Below are 19,167 nucleotides of genomic sequence, written 5' to 3' on the forward strand. Positions count from 1 at the left end.
CTCTCATGGCTCAACTATTTTAAACTCTCTTTTAGCTCTTCTACTTATCACATATGGAGTGAAAGAAACTATAGACTTTTCCAGAACAAAGCTGTCCAGCCAAATCAGATCACTAGAAATATAAAGAATGATCCGAGATTGAAATTTCTACATGGCACTGATAAATCGGTGGACAGTGCGTGGAAAAGGGCTTTAAAACCTTTTGTTCTTTCCTTCCTGTATCAAATAAGTAAATTGAGAACCACGTCTTTTTGGTTGGATTGCTCTCAAAACAGATGAATCCAAGATCAGATGGAGCTGCCTTGGAGTTGTAGGTGAAGACCATAATAAGAAATCTCTCTTTGCTTTGGTTGCCAGTGCCGATCCTACCAAGTCACTCGTGGTTAAAGCTTGAAAGAGAAAGAAGAGGTGTCTTACGGTGGATACTAAGGGATATAGAAGAACCAAGGTGTACTCAAACTTAGAGTGTGCAATTCATTTTAATAAATTACTAAGAAATCATGAGGTCCATAGGAAATTTGAGTCAAATTGAGCAGGCTCATCCCCATCATTTTGGACAAAAAAGTTGCCCTTTTTTAAAGGGAAGCAAATTGAACAGCTAAGTTTCTTAATTTGTTTCAATCTCTCAATTCGATGCCATATCATTAATCAATTATGTGATATTGCTGATCTGCCTTACTGAACTTGGATTAATCTCCAAATATGCTACCATCTTATCCTACATATTCCATGTCAGTTTTATTCCATTTCCAGGAACTGATAATTTCAGGCATTAACCCTTGGACTTCGATTCTAGAGGGTTCTCTGAAATAGGATCATGTTCTTTCTTCTTTGGATATTTATGAGTGTTTCAGTCCATGAAAGCACTCCAGCAGCAGGCAGACTGCATTGTATCTAATGTTGAAAATTTCATATGGAATATGAATTGATCAGTCAAAACTGAGCACATCTGCCTTGGTATTTATCATGCTATCATCCATTACTTGTAGCTACGTAAAAACTAAAACAAGTAATTTATCATGTTATCATCCATTACTTGTAGCTACATAAAACTAAAACAAGTAACTGATATGACCTACATGGATCATTTTTTATCTGTCATTTTTTAAGTATTTCAATGCATATCCATCAGCACACATAATGTACAACTTACACTAGAGTCAAAGAGAGAACTGGAAGGAAAGGGGATTTGAGAAGAACCAATTCTTCTTTCACATATCCCAGCACATTAAGACAAATGTTTAGCTTGCACCAAGAATTAGAGAATTCGCAAACCCACCATTGTATGATCCTTTTCCTCATTCCATATTCCACGGAAAATAAATGAAAGCAACCGCTGCTTGATGCCACTCACAAAGAAAGTTGTTGGTATATGCTGCTGATGTTGAGTACCATTTTCTATTTGATTTGCAGGCAATTCACGGTCCAACATCATCATGTACTGAAACGCAACATGTAAAAGTCAAACAGTCAGCAGAAAGCCAACATTAACACATTAACAAGGTTCTCACTAGCTAAACTAATTACATAGGCACTAAAAATACTCTAGCACATTGTTAAAATATTGTCAAAATTCTTCTCCACAAGAAGTCAAAGAAGCATAATTATCAAGGTGTAGGTGTCCTACAGCATCCAGGCTCCTCCTTTGTCCAAGGTGATGAGAAACATTCCTGACACTACCTGAGTTTCCATTGATACATGTTTTAAATCTTATTTTTCAAGAAATACACTTATATGTTATATCTAACGTTCAAAATCTCGGTTTCAAGGCCGTCAACCACCCTTGAAACCAAGATATGGCCAAAATTTCGATGAGATGAGCCGAAAGCAGGGAATTTTCCATGGAAATCTCAGTCCCTGGTTTTGGCCATATTTTGGCTGGTTTTCAGTCCCTGAGGGGGGAGACGGTTTGTCCTTACTAATGTTTGGGTCACCATCTGTGTGCACATCAATATTGCTTCTAAAGTTTGAGACTTTGCCGTAATGCTGATTGTTTGATACATCAAGTGCATTGAGACTAGGCAGAGTTGTCAGCTCTACCATAATGGTACTTGTGAGCTTATTGCCTGCAAGAATAAATTTTTGAAACGGTTAAAGTTTAGAGAAGTGGGGAGGGATCGTAGTGGTAAGATCTAGTTTCCGATTATTAATTACCGAGATGTTACCATTGATGCATGAAATCCCCATCCACAATGCACACAAATTGTTCTGTTTTCAATTTTTAGCAAATTTCAAGGGATAACCCATGTCTTTCATTGGGGAGCCCAAATTTCATGGATATCCAATGTTGCTATGGCAAGTTCTTTGTTTTCTCCTCTGGGCAGCATGATGGTATAGAACTCCAAGGGTTATGTTAAAGTATAAGGGATTGACTATCAAGAGACATTTGCTCTCGTAGCTAAGCACAACTCTATAAGAGTCCTCTTACCATTGGCAAAAATAAAGATGGACAGTAGTATCAGTTAGACATGAAGGATGCTTTCCTCCCTGATGACTTGGAACAGGAAGTGTGCATACTAACTCCACCAAGCTTCATACTTCCTTCAGCTGAAATGTGTCTGTCCTCTCTTATTAGTGGTTCGGTAACAGTACCATAATAGCTCTTATTGTCTATGTTGATGACATTGTAATAACTAGAGAAAACAAAACCCAGATAGCTAGGCTGAAGACCTACATGGCTCAACAATTTTAAAATCAAAGATTTGGGTCCCTTGAAGTATCAAGGTCAAAGAGAGGAATCAACATACGTTAAAGGAAGTTTGTCCTTGATTTGTTGACAGAGACAAGCATGATGTTAGGCTCCAAACCAACAAATTATCCTACTGAGCATAATCACTAACTCAGAAAATACTGCAGTCCCTGTCTTATTTATGCAAGGCAGAACCAGAGGCTGGTGGGAAAGCTCATTTGTATATCTATGACTAACCTAAATATTCCCAATGCAATGGAAGTGGTGTGCTCATTTATGCCAGCTCCCAAGAGTTGATACATGGATGTTGTATGGTATATCACATTCTTTGAAACTTGAGGTGCTCTTCAAGGAAAGGACTACTGTATTCCAAGCACAACCACTCGAAAATAAAAGGCTTCAAAGATGCTAACTGACCCATCTCAGGAAAAGGGTCTAGACCTAGTTATTGCACATTGGCAGAAAATAACTTAGCCACATGGAGAAGCAAAAAAACAGCTTGCTGTAGCCAGATCCACTGTTCATACAAAATTTAGGGCTACATATGAGGTGCATGAACTCCTATGGCTGAGACAATTTGTCAAGAGTTTAGGTTTCACACTGAAGGTCCTATACAGCTCTCTCTGTGATAACAAAACAGCTATAACCATTAGTTACAACCACGTGAAACATGACAGATAAAAAAGCACATCGAGGTAGACCAACATTTCATCAAGAAGAAGATAGACTCAGGCAGCACAGCCTGCATTTGCATCCCGTTCATGAATACTGGTGATCAACTGGCAAACATATTCACCAAAGGGCTTCCCTCCAATTTGGTACCCTATACGGCAATGCATGACATCTATTCTCCAGCTGGTGGGGGAAGTACTAGAGTTTGTAATAAGGGTACTAAGAACTAGGTCATTGTCTAGTTACCTTGTATAATAAAATTCCTTTACAACTTAAGCCTCCCAGCAGAGATGAAAGTAAAACCTTTCCTTGTTAGAGGAGATAACATCCCAACAATCAACATTCTTCTTCTTCTCCTTTTCCTTTTCCTTCTCTATCTTCTAAAACTTCTTCTCTATCTTCTCAACCTTCTTCCTCTACTGAAACCTTCTTCTTCTCTATCTTCTCAAACTTCTTCTCTATCTTCTCAACCCTTCTTCCATTTTTCACTACAGTTAAAAGTAGTAGGTTCAGACTCAACAGTACTGCTAAAAGAACCACAAAATCTCTTCCTTCCTTCCTAGTAGAGGTGACACTTGGAAGAGGTCACAGAATTACTCATGGTTACTAATCAAAGAGATAAAAAATCACAGGTACATCAACCAAATATGGATCCATCAAATAACATCACCTGCCTAGGAATGAAAACGGATCAGATCATGAAAAAGATCAAAAATACCCTTGGTTGGAGGGGGGACGGGAATCTCACCACTAAGGTTATAATCCGAAGGGAGAGGACTGATGGTGCTTGAAGGTGGTGTGGGTGGTAGAGCTGGAAAGATGGCAAAAAAGTGGTACATAAGGTAAGGGAGACGATTGTTAGCAGCAAAGGGAAGGCAGAAGGAGAGTGCAAGGGTGGCACAAAAACTAAGAAAGGAAGAAGAAAGAGAAAGAGAAACTTGGGTTTCAAGATGAGAACCACTACAGTTTGAATCCCTAAGTGGATTCCCACTCTGACACACGCGGAAAATCATGAGTGATGACTTTGTCTAGTTAATCATAGCCCTTCTTTACTTATAATCAAAGACCACAGAAAAATATGGATAATAGAGGCTAGCAAACTAGAATGTGCATCATGCATAATGAACAAGGACATTCTAATGTATCCAGGTGCAGTACACAAGGAAAACCGGTCCAGGTCAGAAACCACCCACACCACAACACTTTAAAATTAAAAACTAAAAAAAGCAAATCTTCTAATATGATCCTTCACCAAAGTTGGATCCACATATTGCTAAGAAAGTAGGCTTAGACATCAGTATCTTCTTTTGCATTCTTCATTTGAATTGAAAGCAGCTTAGAATGTTGTCCTATTTACCAGAATTGAAAGCAGCTTCCTATTCTTCTAGTAAATAGAAGATTTACTCTGTTTTGTCTCTACTATCTTGAGATTCCTGCTACAGCCGTATTAGGAGTAGATTTTTGAATTTCTGTGCATCATATTTGGTTCCTATATCTTACTATAATGGCGACTGATGTATCTGCTGCACCTATAGAACCAAGTACCGCTTCACTCTCATCTGAACAACTTCATATTCAAATCACATCAATTGAGATAAAAGGTAGTTCCAATTCTCTTTTATGGGCCACAGCTGTTCGGGTATATATTTTGGCGAAAGGTGGAAGACTGAATGTTTTTCAGCCAATCACCACTGATATTGAGAAACTTAAGAATCAGCACAATGAATTCTTTGTTTCCAAATTCCTTGCTAGACTAGACCCTAAACACAAGCATATAAAAGGACACCTGTTAGCTGATTAAAATTTTCCTAATCTTGAGTGATATTCTTTCTCGCCTTCGGCGTGTTGTTTCGTCAGGGGACTCTACTCAATCAAATACCTATGAAGGCAGTACTTCAGCTTTTACCACCTCCAGTGGTCATGGTTCAGAGTGAGGTCATTTTCCTACCGGCTGTGGTGGACAGCAAAATTGATCAAGCTTCATGGCAGTGTACCTTTTGTGACAAGTCTGGTCATATGGTGGAAGCTTGTTGGGCAAAACATGGGAAACCTGAATGGGCACATCAACTAGCAAATCATCAATGTCTGATGGTAGTACTTACATAGTCCATCCTTTTGATACTTGATGTGAACCAGGATCTAGGGGTTCAATAGGCTGATGCAAACCCTATGTCTAGGTCCACCCTCAGAATCTTCTTGAAGTGAATTAGTAGTCATCTAGGGTTTGTAATACCCTATAGTCATGGAATTAGGGCTAGAAAGAGGGTTCTAGGGTTGCAAATGGGGTAGGGTTCGGCTAGGGTTTAGAGTGCTTAGTCTGAAACCTTGCTGTAATTTTAATTTCAGAATTGAATTGTTGAATGTAGGTTTGAAAATTAGGGTTTCTCAAGAATGTACGGTTTGAGCTAGGGTTACGATCAAGGTCAAGTATCTCTTAGGGTCAAAGGAAATTGATTCTAGAAGAGCTTAGAGTTCGGATTAATGGTTAAGGAGATTTAGGGTTTTGAAGTTTTAGGGTTTCTAAGGAAGAAGATGAATTGCAGAATTGTCAAGGGATTAGAGGGGAAGAAAGGGTCTGTCACTTAAGGTCAAACGTACAGGATAGGGAGGGGTGTCTAAATCCTAAAGGGAATGGGTCTAGGTCAAGGGAAGTCTTAGGTTTAGAATGCTGCTGCAATTCTGATTTATAACTTCTGGAAATTCCAGAAGTGCTTCAAGCTTAGAGAAAGAAGACAAAGAAAGAAAACAGAGGAGGAAAGGCTGGGGATTTTATCCTAGGGCTGGCTGGGAGGGGGTTGGAGATTTGGGGCTGGGGAGGGGTTAAAGGGCTGCCACAGGGTTAGGGAAGGGGAAGGGATGCATTGTGCTGGGGTTGGGGGGGGGGGGGGGGGGAAGGGGGGCTTTAATGGCAGAATTAGGATTAGGGGGATGAGGCAGTGCCTGCAGATGAGAGAAGAAGAATAAGGAAGGGTAGGCTAGGGGTGGGGGGGTCTTATACTTGGAGAGGAAGAAGGAAGCTGGAATTCCAAAAATTCTGCAGAAATTCATCTAATGGCTGCCACAAGTTCCCTCCATGGGAACCTACGACCTCTAACACTTGGTCCTTCAAGTCAGCTTTATTTCATTAATCATAATCTGTAAAATCGTCACATAAAAGAGAGGCTTATTTAAAACCTTTAGAAGGAACTCGCACCAGGACTCTATTTTAGAAGACAAATCAAACTAAGACTCCTACCTGGATGAATGACTCACACTCACACAAGGACTCTTTTATATCTCACTCTAGATGGATCCAATTTTAAAATTAAGAGATACGGAATCCTTGCAAGAAGTAGACTACAGCTGGGGGACTCCCTTACAACTCGGGAATCCTGGCCCAACTAGGACTCTTCAGTAACTTAACAAATAATGACTCAAATTTAAAATAAAAATAGATCTAAGGTCCCAGAAACATACTGAACCCAACGAAACCCTGAATTGACTCAATTAAAATACTGTAAAATTAACCAAATACCCCTATACTGGCCAAATCACTTGGGTTGCTGGTAGACCTGTAGGGTACTAGTAACCCCCCCCCCCGGGCCCTCTTTGGGTGGTCTTGGATCCAGTTCACAGCAATACTACAACCACTTCTGCATCAAGAGATTCTTCCAAAAGTTTATGTGATGATGTTAGTTGACTCATGCTTCGTATACAAATATTGAAGCATCCACTTCTAACACATGGACCTTCCACTCCATTGCAACTCCATCCTATGCAGGTACTCCTACCCTCTTAACTTCCACATCTTCTCCTTTGATTATTCATTCTGGGGCTTCAGCTCATATGACAAGTAAGTCATCTTTGTTTACGTCATTTTCTACATCTAAAACCCTTCCACTGTTATTATTGTCAATGGTTCTCCCACTCCGATTTTGGGAACCGGTAAAGTATCTCCTACTCCTCTTACCCTATCTTTAGTTTTAAATGTTGATCAATTTCCTTTTAATCTGTTACCTGTTAGTCAGCAGACTTAAAATACTAAACTGCTCTGTGACTTTTACAACTACATCTTGTGCTTTCCAGGACCTTCACATGATGAGGATGATTGTTGGAGGGAGTGAAAAGGATGGACTGTACTACCTGGACTATGCTGCTCCCACATACTCTGTTGCTGCTGTTTCTACTAGAGCTATCTCACCTTTTAAGTGGCAGGTTAGGCCATTTATCTATTCTTCATTTACTGTTGTCATTTCCTTCATCTAAGTCATCATCCAAACTTGATTGTGAGGCATTGGAGTTAGGAACTTAGGAAAACACCACAAACTTTCCTAACCCACTCCCTCTGTTACTCAGAGTTTGTCTTTGTTTGTTTTTGTTCATCCAAATATTTAAGGTCCCTGTCGTGTATGTAGTAGGCATGGTTTTCAATATTTTATTACTTGACAATCATTCTCATCTCACTTGCTTGTACTTATTAAAAGATAGAACAGACTTCTTGCCTACTTTTTGTAACTTTCTGAGTGAAATAAAAACCCAATTTCCTGTGCCTAATAAAATTTCTCATTCTGATAAAGACCTTGGAATATGTTCAAAGTGATATTTCTAGCTTTCGTGATGCTAAAGAAATAATTCAAAAACAACCTGTACTTATAACCCTCAGCAAAATGGTGTTGCTGAACGAAAGAACCATCACCTCCTTGAGTTAATGTGGCCCCTCATGTTTTATATGCAAGTTCCCAAACAGTATTGCTGTGATGGTGTTCTGAGTGCATGTTACTTTATTATAGGGTGCCAATATGCCATCTACAGTACTTTCTAACAAATCACCATTTTCTATGACCTTTCCCACCTTATCTCCCCATTTCCTCTACACCTAAGGAATTTTGGGTGTGTTTGTTTCCTCAATAATCTACATCTTGTTATGGACAAACTTTTACCTGTCCACCAAGTACATTTCCCAGGCTATTCCTCCACACAAAAAGGATACTGGTGTTATAATCCTCCAACCCGAAAACACTTTGTCAGAGCTAATGTCACCTTCTTTGAGGACACAACCTACTTCCTTCGCTCTGGCAAACCTCCAGATGACCTGTTTCACACCCCCAACCACCCCCCCCCCCAAAAAAAAAAAAACCAACTCTTTAAGACCTATTCCAGCATCCCCTCCTTTGCAAGAGTATCAACGGCAACATGCAACGGACACTACAAATCCAGGAACTACAGTCCCTCCACCACCCCAGCCCCATTGTCTTCCTCAGATGAAACTCCTGCCTCTTTGCCTCCAGATGAGTTACATGTGGCTCTTCGTAAAGGTAAACATTCTTAAACATTTTGTTCTATAGTTTCTTATCCCATTGACTGTCTTATTTCCTTATCTAATCTTCCATCATGAGTGACCAATCTTGCTATGTACCTTTCCACCTTTACTCTCCCCTCTCATCACTCTGTGTCTGACATGATCACAATCGGAGAAAGAGGTGAGGGAGGGAGTTCAGAGGAAAGGGGTCAAAGCAAACGAAGTTTTAGGAAGAAGAAGGTTTTCAATTCATTACCGTATTTCCCTTCCCTTTACAACTATATAGGATGTCTTGTATTACAAGGAACCTCAATTGAATCTCTACCTTTCATTACCCAACCAATCACAGCCATCCATTTACTTAACCATCTATAAGTAACTAATGTGCACCTAGGTCTAATAATTATCTAATTATCAAGAAAACCTGGGCATTTTAATCACGCGAGATGAGCGACAAGGTTGTTGGTCCTTCCCACTTGTGTTGCTGTCGCCTGAGTCTCCACTAACCAGATCCAGGTTCATAACATTATCATCACTTGGGGAAAGAACCTTGTCCTCAAGGTTCATATGGGGAAACTGGTGGCGCAAGACCTGAAAATCCTCCCAAGTAGCATCCTACGGTGGAAGGCCCTCCCACTGCACAAGAACTTGGAGGAATTTCTCATTCTAGCGATGGCCGGTACACTGTTTTATATGACTAGGGGCGACAGACTTGCTGGCAGAATTAGTGGAAATGGGTTTGAAGAAGCAGCTGGAGTCGAACCCACTTATGGTTTTAGCAGAGAGATGTGAAAGACGTTGTGGATCTGTGTCCCTGGCAGAAGAGCGAGACGGTATGCTAAATTTCCCACGCGTTCCAGCCTCCAGGATCTTCTATGGGCCCAAAACCCTTTCTGACAGTTTGGGATGCAACCTTTTAGCCAAGGAAGTCAGTCAATATGGTTGAATTTTTACCTAGACCCAAACGTTGACTTGTTACTCCCAATCGCTACGATGATTATCAGCCTGGGATTTCATGCGAGATTGGGCACAGCTGCAAATTTCGTTTGAGGAGGGTAAGAGTTGTATCCCTCTCCTGCAGATCCTGATCAACGGCGGCATTAGCAAATGTACCTAGCAAGTAGCGAAGAATCATCGGTGGTGGTCGGCCATATAAAATATGGAATGGTATAGTCCCAGTGGAGGAGTGGAATGTTGTATTATACCAATACTCAGCCCACGGCAGGTATTTAATCGAATTGCTTGGAACCTCATCAACATAGCTGCGAAGGATAGTCTCGAGACACCGATTTAAAACCTCAGTTTGGCTGTCTATTTGAGGGTGATAGGCAGTACTCATGGCGAGTTGAGTTCCTTGGAGGCAGTGGAGTTCTTCTAGAAGGAGCTCATGAAGATGGGTCACGGTCACTGATAATTGAGCATGGCAACCCATGTAGGTGAACAATCTCAGTGAGGAATGATGCGGCAACACAATGACTGGAGCAATTTGGTGGTAAAGCCACAAAATGAGCATATTTACTCAGGCAATCCACCACGACCATGATTGTGGATTTGTCGGAGCTAAGTGGTAAGCATCTAATGAAATCCATAGTGCGGTCCTTCCAGACCAAGTTAGGCACTAGTAATGGTTGTAATAATCCCACAAGTTTGGTATGAGTAGGCTTTACCTGTTGACACAGAGCACACGGCCACAATTTTTTTTTCATCAGCCCGCATCCCTTGCCAATATAAATTTGCTGATATGCGCTTGTAAGTTCGTAGATAACCCACATGCCCTCCTTGAGGTGAAGAATGAAATTCTTACAAGAATTTTCCTCTCATGGACATTGGAATTACTAGGTGATTCTCAAATAATAGAAGTCCATTAGATGTACTATACCCAGCCGGCAAAGGCGTCCTTGGCGAGTAAAGCCGAGTGAATGCATTGCAACTCAAGTGAGACCTCAGTGGCTTGTCATAGTTTAGGTAGAAGTCCCAAACCGGTTAAGATAAGAGTACCAGGTTCAGCAAGGTGAGTTGACTTGGGTTGCTTGAATCGAATGGGCTAGATGTAACCAGTTGGGCCAAGTGTAATGTAGTAGGCACATGGGGTCTTGACAAAGCATCAGAAACTCCGTTTTCATGCCCCGGTTGGTAACAAATCTCAAAGACATAGCCCAAAAGTTTCATGCCACTTTGTTCGTTCAGGTGTTTGAATCACCTAGGCTGTTAATTCCCTCAAGCTACATTGGTCGGTGAGTATACAGAATTTTAGCCCCAACAAATACTAGTGACAAGTGCCAACGTCCTACTGCTTGGGTAATAGCATACATCTCCCTCACATATGTGGATTCAGATTGGAGTTTAGTGGAAAGCTTCTTGCCGAAATACACATAAGACTACCCCCACCCCTAACCTCGATGCGTCTGTCTCGATAGTAAACGGCTCGTTGAAATTGGGAAAAGCCAACATTGGGGTGTTAGTGAGTCGGTGCTTGAGGCTATCAAAGGCAACTTGAGCTTCAGATGTCCAACTAAAAGCCCCTTTTTTTAACAAATTGGTGAGTGGGGCTGCCATATGAGCGTAATTAGGGATAAATCGTCTATAATAACTTGTGAGCCCAAGGAACCCACGTAGCCCTTTTCAAGGTAATGGGCTTGGGCCATGACATTCACTGCTTCCACCTTTGATTTATCCACTTCCAAGCCTTGTGAAGATACCACACTTGGAATAGGAAACCTATCTTTAACAATAACTGCATTTAGAGCTCTATAATCAACACAAAAATGCCATGTCCCATCTCTTTTCTTGACCAATGAGACTAGTGAAGAAAAGGGACTCCAAGTGAGGTGTATGATTGATTCCAAAGGTAAGCATGTCTGCAACTTGCCTTTCAATTTCATTTTTTTTTAAATATGGATATCTGCAAGGTCTTAAATTTACTAGGCCCATATCAGGTAACAAATGAATTGCATGGTCTTGAGCTCATGGCGGTGGATTGCCCACTGGCTCTTGAAAATTTGAACTAAACTCAGTTAATAATTGGGCTACATCAAAATTCATAGGTTGGGCCTCCATGCTCTCCGTCTGCATTAGTTCAAGCCTATGTAGGGTGAGCCAATCCCACTTGCAAGTAACCTTTTAAAAGTTAAAACCCTGGTACATAAGTAATTCTGGTTATCGTGGCCCATCACCCAATAATAGAATTGTGCTAGGCCCATGTACAAACTGGACCGTCTTCTTTTTGTAATCAAAAAATATTGGGCCCAAGGACTCTAACCATTGCACATCCAATACTAAGTCGGCCCCACACAAAGGAAGGATGAAAACATCAATATATGTGGAATAATCCTGAATAGTAATAGGCGAATTACGTACCAGCCCTTCACAAGTAAGTTTGTTGCCATCTCCCACCATTACCTTCACACTTGAAGGTGGCTCCACCATTAGATTCAACTGCTTCATGATGTGGCTCTGTAGGAAGTTTAGTACCCATCTAATAAAATTTGTGAACACCGTCCAGCAACAATGCTGGTAAATCGAATTGTCGTCGAGGAAGTAACTCCAGCAAGCAAGTTTTAAAGTATCCCACGATACCATACGATACTAGCTAATACATATCCATATTTGACTCAACCGATACTATACATCTTGATACGTCTCTCCATTGTATTACACTAAAATACATTAGACAGAGCGATACAATACTCGATACAGGACGATATGTCTCTTAAAATCACCTAACCGATACGATACTCGATACCAATACTTTAAACCTTGCCGGCAAGGGAATAATACGAAAGGCCAGTGGGTGAAGTCTCTGCCATTGATGTCAATTCTTCCTCCATTACAAAGGATAAGTTTTCTCCAATGGCTCCTTCTTCATCTTCAAATTCCAGCAATAATAATTGACGATTCTTACACCTGTGTCCTAGCACAAATTGCTCTTCACAATTAAAACATAGCCCTCGCTCTTGTCGTTGTTGTAGTTCAACCACTATGAGTCTCCTTATTGGTAAAGTCTGATTAGTATAGGGAAGAGGGGTTGGTTTAATTCCACCATTTGAAGCAGCACTAAATGCAAGTGGTCAAGAATTAAGAGGAACGGCACAAACGAAGGGTCGTTTCTGTTCCACCATTTTATGTTCATGAAGCCTTGCGAACGCCACTGCCTGTATCATATCTGCTCGCCTGAATGCCTTTACTTCATTTCGGAGTTCTGCTTGTAGTCCCAAAACAAAATTACTTACTAGAAAGGAAGTTGGAAGCCCTCCCACCTGATTTGCCAAAGCCTCATACTGAGCTTGGTATTTTGTGACGGTGGTTTGCTGAGTTAATTTGGCAAGAGAAGCCTGAGGATCTTCGAACTCCGTTGGTCCAAATTGCAACTCCAAGGTTCGAGTAAAGGGTTGCCCAATTCAAAATTAATTTCGAATCGTTTCATCCATTGAAACCACTACAACGCCTTACCTTCCATGTGAAATGAGGATAGCATCAATCGCTGATCATCCAGAGTGAGATGATATTTGAAGAACTGTTATGCTCAAAAGATCCAACCAGAAGGATCGTGGCCATCAAACCTGGGAAAATCCAAACGAACAACGTGAGTTTGAATAGCTCCACTCGTATTCAAAGTAGCAGATCCTACCAGCACCGAAGTTCCCAATGTTCCACACGTATCATGTGATGGCGATTCACTCCTTTGTGAATCCATGGTCGTTAATTTGACCATAAACTCTGCTAATGTACTCCGCTGCTCTGCAATAGCATCTTGCAGGGAAGTGATCTGTTCTGCTTGTGTGTTGGTGGCCATTGTTAATTGGCAAAGAGTCTCGTCGTTTTTTCGAGCTCGAGTACCCTCGGCCATGGTATCCGGCAGGTCAGACCAAATGACATGATCACAATCGGAGAAAGAGGTGAGGGAGGGGGTTCAGAGGAAACGAGACAAAGCAAATGAGGTTTAAGGAAGAAGAAGGTTCTCAATTCATTACCGTATTTGCCTTCCCTTTACAACTATATAAGATGTCTTGTATTACAAGGAACCTCAATTGAATCTCTACCCTTCATTACCCCAACCAATCACAGCTGCCCATTTATTTAACCATCTGTAAGTAACTAATGTGTGCCTAGGTTTGATAATTATCAAGAAAACCTGGGCATTTTATCATGTGTGATGAATGACATGGTTGTTGGTCCTTCCCACTTGTGTTGTTGTCGCCTTAGTCTCCACTAACCAGATGTCCCTCCAAATCCCCCAGTTGAGGGCTGCTGCAGGTGTGGAAATGGAAGCTTTAACCTCAAGGAACACGTGGAGTTTGCTTGATATACCTCCTGGTACGATGTGGTTAAGTGTAGTAGGGTGTTTACTATTTAAGTATCACTCTAATGGTTCCATTGAGAGGCTCAAGGCCCATTTGGTTGCCAAAGGCTACCCATACCTATAGTGTTGATTATTTTGATACCTTCTCCCCTGTAGCTAGACTGAACTCAGCTCGTCTAATCATTTCTCTTGCAATTAATTTTGATTAGCCCTTGCTACACCTTGACATCAAGAATTCCTTTTTAGATAGAGACCTTCGGGAAGAAGTTTACATGGAGCAACCTCCAGGGTATCTAGCTCAAGGAGCACAAGGTGTGCAAGCTGCATAAAGCCATCTATAGTCTCAAACAGTCTCCTAAAGCCTAGTTTACGAAATTCAGTGCTACAGCTACTACTTATGGGTTGAATCACTGTTCATCTGACCACACAGTATTTTTATGCCATCACAAGGACAAGGTTGTTATTATGGTTGTGTATGTAGATAACAATTATTTCTGGAAACGATAGGGCTGACATTGAAGAGGTGAAAAACCAAACTACAGTCACATTTTTAGACCAACGACCTAGGGAATCTTCACTATTGCCTTGTGATAGAGTTAATCCATCGCAAGAAAGGGGTTAGTCTATCTCAACAGAAGTACATCTTACATCTTCTAATTCACATAGGAATGCTTACTTCCAAGCCAGTGGAGATTCCATTAGACCCTCATCAAAAATTCGGAGTTGATTATGGGGACTTACAAGAAGATGTGCATTGCTATAGGAGTCTGATTGGAGAGCTGATCTACCTTACGGTTATTAAGGTACTATTACAACCAAGTAGCTACCTACATTGCTAGTAATCCGGTATTCCATGAACGCACCAAACATGTAAAGGTAGATTGACACTTTGTTAGAGACGTTGTAATGAAGAAGCTTATTGTCAGCCGTCACTCCCTTTATGTCCTCTTCTGATAGCTGTGGCAGATATGTTTACTATGGGGCTGTTTGCTCCTAGTTTTTGCACTACCGTAACAAGCTGAGCATGGGTAACTTGTATTCTCCAGCTTGAGGGGGAGTATTGAAGTCAACGATAGTTAGGTTTCCAATTCTAGCGGTAATTGCAAGGGCAATTTGCCATTGCCTCTTGTGTGTTAGATTAGGTTATTTCAGTTTTTATTTTTCTTGTAGTTCTGTCATCACTTGAGTAGGGGCAGTGTGAAAACTTTTATATGTTTTAAAAGTTAATATATATCAGGGACCTGTGATTGGAGAAAAAATCACAGGCTCCTCTTCTTGCTTGCAACACACCTTTCTCTTCTCTTCTTTTCAGTCTTCTTTGTTCTCCCTCACTGTTCTTAATCAAAGGAATCTGAATTTGAACAAGTTTCTTAATTGAATTATTTGTTTGCCCAAGAAACAAGTACTTCTCACAAAGGATGCAAAGCCCCCAAAGTGCCCTACAATGAAAGAGAACAAGATGGATGAGCGACCATGCATTCTAGACCAATCCTGAGTTTCTTACACTGAGTGGGTATAAGTATTGAAAAATTATTTTCCTCATGTGGCCCAGGAAGCCATAAGATGCTCCTCCCAATGCAATGCACTTATGGTAGATCTATGATTTTCTTCTGTTCAAAAAAGAAAAAGGTTTTCCCCTGGCCTGAGCCAAACACTCAACCTGAAGAAGATCAAAGAATCAAGAACAGGACAAAAACACACTTCAAAAACAAAGTAACTATTCAATGAACAGGGTTGTTGATCAAGAAGCCTTGAACAGCAAAACACTCCAGGATGGATGGGACAGCTTCTAGTAGATTGAAGATCAACTTAGCTTCTTGTATTACAAGGATCTAGATTCAATTTTTAAGATTACAGCTTCAATTTTGGTTGCTTAGAACTTTTAATTTTCTTAAGTTTTTATTTTTGGGTTTCATGAATCAGTAGTTTCTTTTCTTAGGATTCTTCGGATTCTTCGGTTTCTTCTTAGAATAGGATTGGGTTGCTTTATGGGTTTGTTATAAATATAAGTATGAGGCTGAGCAGAAAAAGGACAAAGACTGAAGAAAATAAGGTTCATGTCCTGAGACACAGTGATAGTCTGATGAGAAACCACAGATGACAGGATGATAAGCTGAGAGAACTGAGTGTATCCCCTTTTCCTCTTCTTCTTATCCTTTCATTTTCTTCATTCTTATATAAACAAAAAAGAACAATTGAAAAGGGAAATATAAAAAGAGTTCCAATTAATCAATCATGTTCTTCATTTCATATTGATCCTACTAGAATCCATCTCCCACTGGTATCCCCAGTTCAAAGTTGACTTTCACATTACAAACTCACTTATTAACGGTACCACAGCTAGGCAGTGAGATCATAAATTCATGATATAAGTAAGGACAGTGGCAGGAAGAAGAGGGAAAACAAATGAATTGACCTTGCAGTTTAGAACTACCAATATATTTTGAGATTGAGCACACTCCATCAAGATATTAAAATGTATTACCAAGAGATTTACTTGCCTGAGAATGGGAATTAAGAAAAAGTTCATCATCTTCTCGGCAAAATGTCCCAATAGCTCGCACATCTACAAAGTTCCCAGAATCTCGAATTTGGAGAATATGCACTGTTTGATACCGAAGGGACACGATAGCCAGTAGATCATCATATAAGTAAACACCCATGCTATGGGCAAAATTCACAAAGTCATTGCAGAATACCTTCTCATCCAGTACAACCCCGTCTTCCATTCTAATTATTAAAAATGAATATCAGGAAAAAGAACTCCTTATCATGAAGAGGACTAAAAAATAATTAAAAGGAAATTTGGAAATTACTGATGGAACGTGTCTACAGAAACAAACCTTACAAGGTGAAAAGTTATTTTTTCTATAGATGGAATTCCCTGAATAGCTCCTCCAGTAGCAGGTGCATCATGAATTTGTGCAGTGGAAGTTGCAAATAATCCAAACTTATTACTCTCCACATACAGAAAGAAGTCTTTGCAGATAAGCTCATTGCCAGATGCAAGTGACACACTGTATAACTGAGTGAAGAAGCTCTCAAATTTCTTTGCTTTTGAGGGTAGATCACAAGAATTAGAATCTTCTTCTTTACAAGAAAACGACAACCATGTTGGCCTATAGACAATCAGATCTTGATGATTCCTGCTAAAACTTACGAGGTACTGACCATCATCGGTGAATTTGCGAAAAGAAAGATCTGGACACTCAACATCATGAATGGTACAACCTGGGACTAAATTTTCATAGAACCGCCTAGCAGAATAAACCTGTCAAGATCAAAATTGTCTTAGGTTGGCATTGACCTGCTGCAGCATTGCTATATGCATGTTATTTAATAAGATTATAAACACAAGAAAAATGCCAAGCGAATGGAGGAGATGCATGCTGGTACCGACTTAAAAAAAAATAATGGTGATATTCAGAGCTAAATAGCTATTAAGGGCATAAAACTAATAAAGCCATAGCATGAAATTATGGGAGAACGTAATTGAAGCCCATTTGAGATAAAAAATTATTGTTAGAAAACCAGTTTGGTTCTATACAAGAAAGAAATGTGACAAAGTTATCTACCCAATTAGGAGACTTAATGGAAAAGTTTACAGATTGTAAGAAAGATCTTCATATGGTCTTTATTGACCTAGAAAAGACCTACAACAGAGTCCCAAGAGACTTAACCAAGCAACTACAAGAGAAGAGAAATGTTTCAAGTAAACATGCAGACATAGTAAAAGATATTTATGATGGATCAGTGACAAAGTGCAAGAATAGTGGATGGCCAAGGTAGCGAATTTCCTGATTACAACTGGGTTACATCAAGGATTAGGTAAAGCCCTTATTTATTTGCATTTATAAAAGATAATTTAACTAGAGACATTCAAGATGAGGTTCCTAGGTGTATGCTTTTTGCTAATGATATTATGATAGATGAGATACAAGCATGGATTGACACTAGGTTAGAGTTATGGGTATCCACTTGGACTAAAAAGGCTTTAAGCTAAGTAGAATGAAGACAGAATATTTGATGTGTAACTTTGGTTATGCTAAGGACAAATAATTAGATAGTGAAACTTGACGGGATATTTTTTAAAAGAATTATTATAGGTATCTTAGATCAATCATAAATATATAAAGTGATACAAAGGACGATGTTTACTAAAGAATTAAAGTAAGATAAATAAAGTGGAGATAAGGCAACCAAAGCGATTGGGTCAAATTTTTTCAATACGACTACTTTTAAGCTGATAAATTTCTATTATAAAGCTAAACAAACATTCAAGAATCACATCCATCTAAAAAAAAATCAAGAATCATAAAGATTATTCAAAAAAGAACACAAGCATAAGTTCATCTCATCAAGCATCATAACATATGACTATAAATTATATCAAATTATAGGTATGAAAATGAAAGTAGTAATTTTACATGTTTACTTACCTCTATGCTAGTGTGATGCCAAATTAAGTGCCTTATCCATATAATGATTCATTGATTCCCGACTCCGAAATGACCAACTATAAAGTTCGTATACGGCTTTGTAGAATTAATTTTGATTTTAAAAAGAAAAAGAAAAAATATTATTGTGTACAAAATATCAAAAAGGCGATCATTTTGGCGTCAGGCATCAATAAGGTGCACAAGGCAACAAAGTGGTAACAATTAGATGAAAAAAGCGGCAAAAAAACTGCATGTTAACAAAGCGGTTCAAAACAAGACAACTGAAAAACTGTCTTGCCACCTAGGCGGATGATTTGACAACCATGCTCTTGCTTATTTCAACCTAGAATGATTTAAATCACACACAATTGGAGTAGGACTGCACTCCTAGTAAAATTTGGACAGCAACTAAAGGAATCATACTTTAAATAGAACTCCTAACTGGACTAGAATTCTTACTTAACAATAACGTTAAAATGCAAATGGCGCTAGACTCCTAATAAAATTCTGCATCTAACAAGACCAACTTGGACTCGACAAGGGGTTACCCAAAATGACCAAATGCCCCTGTTGCCACCAAATACTCCGCGCGGCTGGGTTGGGTGGTAGGGTGCCGGGCAGCAACCCTAAGTCCTATTTCAGCCCTTGGGGGCCTTCTAAGATGGCCCTGGAATTCCCATCACTCAGTCCCCTTCTAAGCACCCTTTTGATATTAAATGACTAAGCGGACTTAATTTGATGCTATAAGCATCATATTCAACACTTTCTTGCAGCTTCGGCCGATAAGCAA

The 19,167-nt window shown here is 39.9% G+C and overlaps 1 protein-coding gene across 6 annotated transcripts in view; it reads right to left on the bottom strand.

Moving 5' to 3' along the window:
- Positions 1 to 19,167, bottom strand: part of DET1 (light-mediated development protein 1 / deetiolated1 (DET1)) — a 33,813-nt gene that overhangs the window by 13,969 nt on the left and 677 nt on the right. For all 6 annotated transcript variants that reach the window (XR_016174524.1, XR_016174522.1, XR_016174523.1 and 3 more), the window contains exons 2-4: positions 16,782 to 17,209; positions 16,440 to 16,668; positions 1,280 to 1,441 (exon numbers count right to left, since the gene is read on the bottom strand). Coding sequence is in view for 1 of the 6 variants with exons in the window: in XM_089162289.1 (XP_089018415.1) it covers positions 1,280 to 1,441; positions 16,440 to 16,668; positions 16,782 to 17,209 (819 nt within the window). In the remaining 5 variants the exon portion in view is untranslated. The remainder of the gene's footprint in view (positions 1 to 1,279; positions 1,442 to 16,439; positions 16,669 to 16,781; positions 17,210 to 19,167) is intronic.

The sequence above is a fragment of the Hakea prostrata genome, chromosome 7 (assembly GCF_041222555.1).
Source record: "Hakea prostrata isolate BN-2017 chromosome 7, UWA_Hpros_2, whole genome shotgun sequence".
NCBI classification, from domain to species: domain Eukaryota; kingdom Viridiplantae; phylum Streptophyta; class Magnoliopsida; order Proteales; family Proteaceae; genus Hakea; species Hakea prostrata.